Source organism: Sesamum indicum, linkage group LG2 (assembly GCF_000512975.1).
Source record: "Sesamum indicum cultivar Zhongzhi No. 13 linkage group LG2, S_indicum_v1.0, whole genome shotgun sequence".
NCBI lineage: Eukaryota > Viridiplantae > Streptophyta > Magnoliopsida > Lamiales > Pedaliaceae > Sesamum > Sesamum indicum.
In genome coordinates, this window is record NC_026146.1 from 12,304,841 (window position 1) to 12,317,363 (window position 12,523).

Genomic DNA, 12,523 nt, shown 5'->3' on the forward strand with positions numbered 1-12,523 from the left:
TTAGAATTTTTAAGAAATTTGCTGAGGTTATAACACCAGATCTGGGTAGGATACCCCAAATTAGGGGTGTTGATATCGTAATAAAGGATCACTCAGTTTTAAACCGAACACATAGCTTTAAACTGAATTTAGTATAATGTCCTTTTCAGAAGATATTATTAGAGGACTCAATTGCTAAAAACTTTAACTCCTTAGGAAATTAGGGTTGATAATATGAAACTTAGATGCCGCAAAGGCTGAAAATAAATTCAAGTTGTATTTGATTTATATCATTTGCAGCAACCTATTGTTGGTATATACGAAAATATAGTTGCAGGATAAGAAAATGGGAGTATGACTTTGGAGTTGAGTTTTCCAAAATATCATAAACCATGGGAAAGAAAATGTAACGATATGAAATTCAGTTTAAGCGACATTACCATAAGAATTCAATGACTAGTTCTTTTTCTATATATATTTATGGGTATGTTATATGAGCAATATAAATCAGAATATTTTGCAACTTATATAGATTTAGGTTCAAGAATTTATACAACAAAACATGAAATTTTTCCTAACAAAGCTATCGAAACCTCACTCGTTATTGCAGGAAAAGATTTTTCACCAAAAAAAAAAAGACGTCCTAATACTTAATAAGAGAATGCGGGAAACCAAACTAATGATTGGAAGACCATTTGAAACACCTTGATTTACGATAAAACACCTCCTACCTAATTTCATCATACATATGTAAATATTTTGTTAGGAAACAATTTTATCGAGACCCTCACAAAATACGCACAGAACAACCATAGAAATTTGTTGAGTTTTACTACTAATGTACAAAATAATCATGTTTAATGTATAGAAATCTGTTATTTTGCATTATTTGAGATTTATCAGTTATCAACCACACATAAATTACTACTAATGCACAAAATAATCAACACATAAATACATGTACAAAATAATCTGTTGATTCAGCCACACATAAACATTGTACAAAATAATCATGCAAGTCATATTTCGCATTCAGTTATCATCAGTGGCATCGAAGTTTATGCGTCGCTGAATTAAGATTTTAGATTTCTACCACCTAAACAACCGAGGCCGAAGATGGTTGCCCAGCAACGCCCAAACCACAACTTAGATCAAACTAAACTGTAATAGTGCCTCGCAAGGAAACCCGGGCATCGCTGGAGACTGGAGAAGTATTTCTTGATCATGCACGTAAGGTTCTCTTAGCCTACTACAACTACATAGGGGAAACAAATAACGTGTATGCAGAGCTATATGCAATCATTAGGGGACTGTAACTAGATACGTGCACTGCATATATGTGTTGAATCGATGCCACAACAATACTCTCAGTCATTGAATCGACACCTCCTACTCCGACTCAAGAACCTTAGAAATCAGAAGAAATTCAGTGTACCTTCCATCTTCGGTTGTATTATCGTGATCCAACGAATAATTGTAGCGTTGAACCACCACATGTTTTCAGTTCATACATTTAGATCTCAGAGGTATGAAAGGATATATTTCTTAAAAGGCAAACTTGAAAGGAAGTGAATTCGACAAACGATACCATATTAATTCCAACTAGGCCCATAGTCGTGTAACTTGTAAGCACATCAAGATCACATGGAACCTCAAAAACTACTATCTTTCCTCCCTTCAAGCTATTTAACAATCTTTTCTCAATCTATACAAAGAAGGAAAAGGAAAAGGCAAAAGCCAGGTAGTTGCATCCCTTGCAATCCCTTTTTTCACGTGCCTCAAGGGAAATAGAGGAAAGAAGGCAACCATCAAACCTCATCTTTGGACTCCTATTTCTGGCAATAGATAAAAGCAAAATAAAATGAGAGCAAGATCACCAGGCTTGTTACTGAAGCGTACCAAAAACAGAGCTGGTGAAGAAAGGAATAAAGAGGGTTTGATAGCTGCCATCAGTATCAGGGACGGACAAAATTCGGATATACTGAACTACTACTAGTGCTTGCTTGCGCACCAAAGCTCGAACTTGGGAGTAGTAGTTCGGCTTGTGGGAAGGAGCCGTTGGATGGCACATCAAGCAGCAAATCCTGTTCGGAACTTTCATCAGCAAAGTGGGTGGAATCCAGCACCTGGGAGCTATCATCGTTATGAGATGAAAAGAGTCGTTTTGGGCTGAAGAAAGAGCACCCCTTATCTATTAGTTCCTTCTGATCATAGTTTGGTGTCATGATTATTCTTCTGGGGCTCCCCATTGTCGCATTATCTCCTGAAATATAACACTGTTAGGCATGATTCCTACACGGTGAAATAAGAAAGCTGGCTAATCTTGATTGTCCATGAATTTCAAATTCTGCATTACGCTCAATTGAATATATATAGATACCTAAAGAAAGTTGACAAGGAGGAAAACTGACTGGCTCTTGCTGATGCTATGAGCATGACAACATTGCACTTCAATTTATCATAATTTTAGTCTTCACTCACATCCATGAGTATTCAATGACAGCAATCATTCACAGGATAAGGTTGTTATGAGCCACTAATCCTAAACCACTATAACTTTAGAAAGTTCAACAAAAATCTTCTAAAAAATGCTCCGTTTGTAAACGGAAGAGGAAATGGGGAATTCCTGTCTCATCCTTGATTTAAGAAGTAAAAGATTTAAAAAAAGTAAGTTACTCAAGTGACAGATCTACCACTAGAAGTATTGGTAAAGTTTATATTGTGGGAGGGTGGATTTGTTATGTTTATCTAATTAAAGGGTTGCCTTTGTAGAGATTTTCTTTTTCAATGTTTTAAAACAATGTTTGGAGGATATGGTCAGGAAAATCTGTAAACTTTTAAGACGGATAGGCAGAATAAACATCATTTAGATTTTGTTTCTTTCATTATATTCATTTCTATTAAGTGTGCACACAAGCAATTAGTGCATCCTTGTTAGTGTATATCTAATTAATTATCATGTGATTTGCTTGTATAATCTAAAGGGTGTCTTTGTAACGTTTCTATAATTCTAAAAGGGTGTTTGTGATGGTTTTACTAATAGGATTGCATTTTGGTTTTTGAAACTGATGATGGATGTATAAATATATTATATATATAATGTTCGTATTTTGTCTTTATAACACAAAAATAACATATATTGTTTTCTTAGATGTATAGATTTATTGAGGCAATAAATGATTCAATTCCTACGGTGGTTAATATTACTTTGAAAAAAAGTTTACGAGGCGGAGCATGGAAATCACTAGTGTCGTTAGTTTTATTGCCAATAAGTTATAGACCAAGAGTAGAACAACTCTTTGAGATGTGTACCCATCTAAGAACACTCATCCTTTTCAACATTGCCTTTGTAAATACTTCTCTTTTTTATATTTCAACATTACAACACTAGAAGCAGCAGCTGCACAAGACATTTAAATATGATAGGTGCAAGAAACGATATATATAGAAAGGCAAAGGATCACCGGCAACGACTGATTTATTTATTTTCAACTGCTATAAATCCAAAAAAGCACTTGACTACATTTAACCCTTTCCAACTTATATATATTATATTTACACCTTTACAAATTTCAAACCATAAGCACGGGTATTTTAGTCAATAAAATTTAAGCACCATTGGCTGGCAGACAAAATAGAAAGCTCACTAATTTTTTTGTTAACGCCCCACACCCTAATAGGGGTACGATTGTAACAGGAGCACTTTTAAGACGGTTTAAGTGCAATTCTCAGAGGAGTAAAATGTACTTAGGCTAGCTATTTCGGAGAAGGTGTAGGTGTTAACCTTATTGAGCTCCAAATAATTAGAGACAAAACATTACAGGTCGGAAAGTAATGATTCAATTGCCTTCTACACAATTAAATGTTGAAATAACAAATAAGCTGGCTGAGCAAAAGAATTGGACGAAAGAATATGAGAGGATAATCCACAATCATATCCATTGGAAATAATTGGGAAGGATAGTCTAAACAGCCACCATCAGGAAAAAAGATTTACCGCATTTGTTCATAGTTAAAATTTTGTGGTCAAAATGAGGAGTACAATAAAGAAAGCTGTCATCAGCTTTGTAATATGTGGCAGAATATTAGCACAATAAAGAATACTCATTAATATAAAGAGAAAGAAATTGACAATCTCAAAGAACTTCATGTAAGGCTATGACCAGTTTAAAATGGCTATGTTCTAATCCTTGTGAACGGGAAAGTGTAAAATAGTACCAATATATCAATCGAATTGAGATTGTTATCTGGATTATGGATGTAGATAGTTGCTTGATATCATGCTTAGAACATCCTATCTCACATGCATATGCAAGCTCCTGCTATCTAGGTTCGAGATTCAGTTTGCTTAAGGGTGATTCAGTCATCTAAAAAGTATTACCAGCTAAACTACACCCAATCATAAGTAGAATGCCTACAGATTTCAGGGAGGAGTGCCCTTCACACTTTACCTGATAATTTCCGGTGCAGTCCTTCTCGTGGTTTTTTTACACTCAGTGAAGAATCAGTTGCAAGTGTGTTGGACTCTCCCGCAACTTCTGACTCGTTCATGATGTTTTTGCCTTTTGATTCCTGGAAAATCAGGATTCAGTTATAGTTTAGTTCAAGAAGTGTGCTGGTTCAAGATGCACCGAAAGTTCTGCTACTAACCTTAAAGGCTTTATACTGTTCCACCCACTTTGATTTCGTCAAATTGCACAAAACAAATTTCTTCAGAAACTTACAATCTTCTATCTTGAGGTCGGACAAAGAGTTGTCAAAAAGTCCAGCTGCAAGAAGTTTTTGGAAGGACAACAAATTCTCCTTGAACTGGGGGCTATCAAACATGCTTCTAATATTGGAAATCGAAACTGAGCCCCTGCTAAGCATACAACAATCTGTTAGCTTCTCAGAGCTTAATAATCTATAGTTTCAAGTGACATCTTTTTTGTTAACCATCCAGCTAGATAGATTTAATGGAAAGCATTATCAGGCTCCATTTGGATGTGATCAGAGGATTTAAATAAAGAATTTCAAACAATTCCAAATTAAAATTCATCGTAATCCTACTACTAGTTATAGTTCAAATTGAGAAGTGAAGGATTTGAAAGTCTTTGTAACATTAAATTAACCTTACAAGTTAATGGGTTTATTATCATAGGTTTCAAATCCATCAATCCAAACACAACCTCAATTCTTTTTCAAGACAAAGTAATATGCTTAGTTAGAAACCATTCTGCATTCAAAGATAAAGTAACCATTTACCGAGCAACTACATTCTCCATGGTTGACTGTGGTAAGCTACAAAAGAATAAGGCGCACCTGTCTGGCGCTTCCAAAGTATCCACAGAAGGTAAAAGCTTCAGCAACTGCTGCCGTTCTTCATTTGTTAAATGACTCGCGAAGTTGTCAAAATTCAGAACATCCTGCATAAACACAGATATGGATAATAACAAAATACAAAAGCTTCTAGCATTACATTCATGTTCAAGATTAGTAATCGAGAAAGATTTGCAAAAGTTAGTAAAATTCAGATGACAATCAGTGGCAAATTGATTAATTAAATAGCAGGCACAGGAAACAATATTCCTTCACATTCACCACTGAAAATGAAGTTCTTACTTAGCGGACAAGCTAGTAAATTGATAGAATATAATGGAAGAGTGAGGGAAAGCCCAAGAACGTCGAGATTTCTGCTTCAACAGTCGCGGTTATGATCCAAATAAAAAGATAAGCACTTGTCTCCCTAGTGACAAAAGTTCTATTCTCAGGATTTTGGCATCAAGTTTTATATCATATGATACTAGATCATAAAATACTGTTTATGGGATATCAAAAGAACATATGTATGGAAACTTACTTGAAGGTCTATGTAACATAGCGGTGAATTATGATGTGCCATAATCTGTAATTTCTCTAGTTGATCCTTGTCTCTGAAATTGAACAAGCAAACATCAATCCAACAGACAAACATACAGAACTACAAAACTCCAAAACACATTATCAGATAAAAACAAAGAAAAGAACAACAAAAAGAAATAAGCTATCATTTGCTGCAGCTACAACAGTCTCCTATTAAGCTGAGTGGTTACGATCACTCTCAAGTTACCAGGCCAATGATCTATGTCATGATTTCATGGCCAGGTACAACTGGCAAAGTGAAGGGATGCCAAGTCATGTTGTCAATCCTGTTCCTTGTACACTGCAATACATGCAACTGTCTCTTCTTTCTAAGTTGTATTGTGCAGAAAACACTTAATGCTATAGCTATGGCACGCTGAGCCAGAGAGTGTTCAAGTACAGGTTAATCTAGAATCACAAGTCCTCCCTTCAGAAATTGCTTAGTTTGATAACTTCTTTTAAAATTCATCAGTCTAGTTGTCTGCATGCTTAACATAACAAGTACCTTCTGATGCGCTGTTGCTCTATGCCTGGATTAGCAGGCCTCTTGATTTTATCAATTCCTTGACTTGATAAATTAGCACTTTTGTCTTCAATAAGACCAGGAAAAGCCACCAGTCGAGAATTCAAACTTTGTCGCTTGTGATCAATCGAAAGGGAGCTAGCTTCTGATTCTTCTTCTCGAGCTATTGAGCTTGGATGCCGAATGAGTACACTTCCATGTCCAAACTCTACAGATCCTATTGGCTTGTCACTCTCAAGAAGCAACTCCTCTTCTGAAGATGCAGACAAGCATGATGACTGTTGTTCATGCCATATTGTATAAAGATCTTTGGTAAGCTTCTCAACTGGGGATGGCTTTGGACGAGTGACACAGGTTCTCTTTCTGGAAGGCACCATTGTGTCCCATACGGTGGGTTGGGATGGACCTGTAACATAACGAATGAATCAACAAAATATCCAGATTATCAAGAAGCTCGATTATGAAAGAGCTTAACAATAAGCTACAAGATTGCATTCAGCATCAATTAAAAAAACCATAAAGTATTAACTCAGGAAATGCCGTCCAGGAAAAGAGGAAGTTGCTTCTTTATTGAGCTTAACATGGCATTGAACACATGTTCTGGAAAAAGCAATAAGATAAGTCACTTTGTTGGTAGATATGAATTTCATATATTAGTTTTGACATGATTCCCGGGAAAAGCAATTGGCAAATGTCGAAGTGAACACAGATTACATTCATCTGGTAAGCCATTTTTCAGATTTTGCTCCCAACAAAAGTAAATGCTACTCCATATGGCCTATGCAACATGGCATTCACATCAGACCTTTCAAAAGATAAAGAAAAAGAAATCAATAGAGTTAGGAGTTCTCAAACAATGGCAATGAGAAGGTCCTCATGAAGGTTATGGAACTATGGTGCTAGATATGTTAACATAAGAGATATCCTACAAACCTGTCAAATCACTTGCATCAGCACTGCCATATTGAGCACAGCTCTCCGAGTTCGATATAGCAGAACCAGAACTAGACCGATTACTAGTATCTTCATCAAACCCCTTACGGAACCCCTGGCTATAGTCAGAAGGACCTCCCCCAAATTCAGTAGTATCATTATCGTACTTCCTCTTGAGAACCTTTCCCTCTTTGTTCTTAATAGATATGCTTTTCACCTTGGAAACCTTATAGTCCTCAAACTCATCAGGTTCAGCCCTAGCGTGTAGAGGTGTATAATTTGCAAGAGTTCCCTTTGTTCTCCACCGAGATCCACATGCATTGCAGAGTACTGGTTTCTCTGGAGGCCCATTACGCCAAAGAGGGGTGCCTGTTGCACGCATTTAATTATAACAAGTCAAATGATTTATTATCAGGAAGGATTGACCAGAATCAGCATTCTTTCATATATCTACATGGCAATCCTAGCAGCCAAGCTGAGCTATATGCTAGAATCTCAATATGTCCAAAACTATAAGTGCAATAAGCAACAGATTAGTGAAAAAAACACTTAATATTTATACAGCAAACATGGTTCTTTTGTTATTCATTTGAATACACGAAGGTATATGTGTCCATTACCGGTAAAAAGCCAAAAAAAACTAAAAGAAAGGGAGGATTATTGCTATCACTCTTATCTTCGTGGACCCCAAAATGCACTCAACTATTCTGCTCAGCTAGCAAGAAATGCATTTAAACATTTCCCATGAGAGCATAGACCCTGAAAATTGTTTCAGTTCAACTAGAAAATCATCTCTGTTTTGAAGTATTTGTTCTTTCAACCATTTACCAACTAACACAAGCTGAATTTCTCTTCCTCTGTAGGACATCCTATAACATGCTGATGGAAAATAGAGTTATCTGAAAGCCAGTTACTACTTCAAGCAGCAGCAGCCAAAGCAATCAATAATATCCAGAATGAAATTGTTCGTGTAAGTCCTGACACTTGAACTGAGTAGAGGAGGAAGTCCCCACAAAATTTGATGCGAACTCAAGTTTCTCCCTTTTTCTTCTCCAGGAGTAAATAGGAATATATGAAGTTATTTTTATGATCAAACAGGAGAATTTCAGAAAAGGCTGAAATTCAAGAGTAACAAAAATGAATTTCTCTTCCTTCTTTTCTAGGAGTAAGAGTGGAATATATGAAGTTATTTTTATGATCAAACAGGAGCATTTCAGAAAAAGCTGAGTTCAAGAGTAATGAAAAAGAATTGCTACTGATTGAACATCATCATGGCTTTGAACTTGGTTGAAAAAACCAAGGACGAATGGTTTATTAGTGCATGCTCCAGATCTCAACAATGCCTTCCGGAAAGAAAAAATGTTATAGTTTTCGAAAAGGTTGACCAGGATAAACTATAACTGGAAAGAAACTTTACAGTGACATTTTGACAAAACTCAGAGACCGTTGGGTAGTTCACAGATAGAAATGCCTGTTACCACGCCTGAACAAAATGCATAAATGGGAAAAGCCACTCACACTAGTTCAAAGTTCAACTAGGCTTGACCATCTAGACACTCAATTATAATTGAATGAAATTGGGCTGGAAAGCTAGAGGTTTGCAGGCATATACGAAAGAGTAAGCCCATGATCAGGAGAAGCTAAGAACAAACCATTACATGATTAAGCATTGATTCATTGAATCAGAGACACAGTTAATTCCACTTGAATATTTATGAACATCAGCTACATTCTTCTTTTTACACAAAATGGTTCGAGAGAGTCAAAGGTAGTAGTCATCCACTGAGGAACAAGAGAAGGTTTGCAAACCAAGGAAATACCAATTTTATTAGGATCAGAATAGCAAATCAAACACTCTTGGTTAGTGGCAGCTGTAAGAATTTGAATACAAATGAAGAAAAAGGAAACCGGATGAGAAAAACCCAGTACAAAACACAAGAAGATGAAGCATAACAGCCCATATAACTTAGTTTTGTTCATTGCCCATTTATCCCCTTCAATAGCCAAACAATCAAGTGGATGAACATTTATATCATTCAACCACTAATCAATCAATATCAAAACGCTTTGAACAAAACCCAATTGTAAAATTCAATTAATCTTTTCTATAATACCTTCAATAATTCATTTGGGGGAAAAAACAGTTGAAAAACCAAAGGAAAAAAAAAAAACTCACTTGTAACACCACAGTGATAGCAAGGTCCATGCTTTCCCATCTCTCTCAATTTCTTTTTTCTTCCCCAATATCAAAATTACACAAAATTCAACAAAAATTCACCACAAATTGAATAAAAAAAAAAAGCTGAAAAACACCAGTTTTCCCTATATATATAAATTATCAAAACCTTTCAAGAAAACAATTTGTAAGATAAAAATAGGCTTGACTATTCCTTTACACTTTCCAAAGCATATGCTTTCTGGGTATTAAAGCTTTTCTGCAATAAACCCAGAAAAATAAAAATAAAAAAAAATTAAGAAGAAGAAATCAAAAACCCAACAAAAAGTTGTCTTCTTATACTCAGAAAAAACCCACTGAAAACAGCAGACTGTGTGTGTACAAGCAATGAAGGTCAGGGCGTATCTATACAATACAATCAAATGGAAATAAGCGCAAAAACCATTGAAGGAATCTGAACAAATGGTTGAGAAAGAGATGGTGAAAATGGGAAAAAGGGGAGAAGAGAGGGGTTGTTTTGTTTCTGTATATGACTTCTTTCTTGTTTTCTATTGTATTGTATTGGGTGTTAAGTAATGTTTTTCAGCTTTTCTTTTTTTCTACAATATTAATAATAAATAATAATAATAATATTATATTTATTAATCTGATCTAATTTTTATTTTTTAATTATTTTTTTACTATATTTGTATTTTTTTTAATAAAATAAAATAATTTTTTTATTTATTTTTAATAATACTGTTTTCTCATCTGTGTGGTGTTTGACTACAGACTTTTCAGTATATCTGTTTTCTTCAAACCCTTCACATAAAGCAATCCGAATGTCATGGTCAATTTTTCATTTTTAAATAATAATAATAATTAAAAAAATAATTATTAGTTAGATTTTTATTGTTTTATTTAATATTTTTGAAGGTACTATTGAGAGTAAAATCTAACTTTATTCCACATATAAGTTTTCAAGAGTGAAATGAATAACTTTGCTTTTCATATACATTACAATATTAATAATAGTTATGCTCATTTTAGGAAATAAAATAATATTTTAGTTTTTTACATAATGTTACGATGTATTTGAATCGATGGATTTGAAAGTAGGATTTTCAAATTTATAATAACAAATATTTTTTTGTATTTGTTTCAGTAATTTCATATTGAGATCCAATCTGGTTCGTTGATTGCATAATCGAGTGTAAATAATTAATTTTGAAAGAGTAATTGTGTCGTTTGGTTACACAATTTCATAATTGATTATACCCGACACAGAGAGTAACTAAATTTCTATATCGATCTCATTGTTAAGATTAATAAAGGAGTTACAGTGATTTCAATAAGCATGAACCTAAGAATTATATCTTTTATCAAAACGTGATTTCAATAGCCTTTGACTTCGATATTAATCATTTAAAAATGAGATAAACGGTATAAAAAATTGTATTTGCCCTTGAATGTAGGTTTGACATGCTCAATGACAAGCTTTCGATGGGCGCTGAAAAGAATTTCAAATCCTTTTGGTGAAACTCCATTCGAACCAAGTCCAATAGGGTTCGAGATTTCCCTTATCAGAAACCGTTCAACCATGGTCCTTTCAGAAAGAATTCCACTGTGTGAGAATTTCATTTTCAACTGGATATTCAAAAACTCCCACTAAATATACATTGTTCGATTCTATCGAAAAGGTTTAATTTTGCAATTAGTTTAGCTCACCACTCCAGGTCTAATCCCCGAACTTACCTTAAAGTCTTTAGACTTGTGAACTCCCTTCTAGTCCCGTGTATTCTGTATTCTACAGATGCTAACTAGATCGAAAACAATTTAATAAAAAATCATGTGCCAAGCCCACTTTGTCTAACAAAAAATTTTACAGTCTTTCCTTCTTAGTAAGGACTAATAAGCTAGTAGACTCAATTCGTCCATCGCTAGACTTTTTGAATCTTCCAAATTTCTTATCCTTAAATAGAGAAAATCGTCTTAGTTTAAGCTATATTTATGAATATAAATAAATTTTATTTTTTTTTAAATATGAAGTCATTTGAAATCATCTCTCCGTACGCTTTCTTTAAATCCAAATCCAATTCTCCAATCCAAATATAATTTTATTTTATTTATATTATATGATTGTCAAAGAAAATAAACAAATATTATAGTGGCGACTGGAACCAAAGCATTTTACTTCACATACAATAAAAAGAAATTCTTAATTTTTCTAGGTGATCAAAAACTTGATTCAGACGAAAACATAATTTTAAATTCTAAAAAAAAAAGATAAAAATTAAATTTTCATACAACCATTTTACCTAATAGATAACTTTAAATAAAAAAAACAAATGAGAGGATTAACACACACACACATACTCAATGAGCAACAAACAAAGAGGAGAAAGAAACAAAGAGTTGATTTGGAGCTTTACTCTTCTTTTATTCTTATTTTCTTTGTGGTGATAAATGAAAGGATGGGTGAGATGATGCTCATTAATATTCAAATAATACTATGGGTTTAGTGTGCCTGAGCCTCTTTGTATTGGTCGTCACAGCCTCATTTCCAGCCATAGATCTCTCTCCGATTGATTTCATGTGTGGGCCCACATCTGATGTGTCGTGCACTTACCTTATTTTTTACCGTTTGATTTAGCAAAACAATGTGCAGGAATAAGGGTTGAGACTCCAGACAGGCCTATCCACATCACCACTTTATATAATAGTTAGTACGTGCTAAGGTATAGGAAAATTATATTTTAATAAAATATAAATAAATTTAATATTTTATAATATAAAAGCATGACTAGTTGATAAATAATCTAAAATTTAGTATAATAATAATGAATAATAACATATTGTATTCGATATAAAAATAAATATGAATTGCGTAACTAATTAATTACTTTTAAAAAAATATAAATTTATTGAATAAAGATAAATTACTATATACATTTAAATTTAAATAAATAAATAATAATTTATAAAAGAACATATGAGTTTTTTTTTTTTTTTTAACAACAACAAACAACCATAAATTTATCGACATTCAAGTT

The 12,523-nt window shown here is 33.8% G+C and overlaps 1 protein-coding gene across 1 annotated transcript; it reads right to left on the bottom strand.

Annotated features, from left to right (window-relative positions):
- On the bottom strand, positions 1,553-10,039 carry LOC105155963 (GATA transcription factor 26). Its single transcript, XM_011071962.2, has 8 exons — positions 9,492-10,039; positions 7,316-7,684; positions 6,365-6,788; positions 5,819-5,891; positions 5,281-5,384; positions 4,630-4,837; positions 4,431-4,551; positions 1,553-2,242 (listed from the first exon to the last, which is right to left on the bottom strand). The coding sequence occupies exons 1-8, from the start codon at positions 9,529-9,531 to the stop codon at positions 1,935-1,937; spliced, it is 1,647 nt and encodes a 548-aa protein (XP_011070264.1). The 5' UTR covers positions 9,532-10,039; the 3' UTR covers positions 1,553-1,934.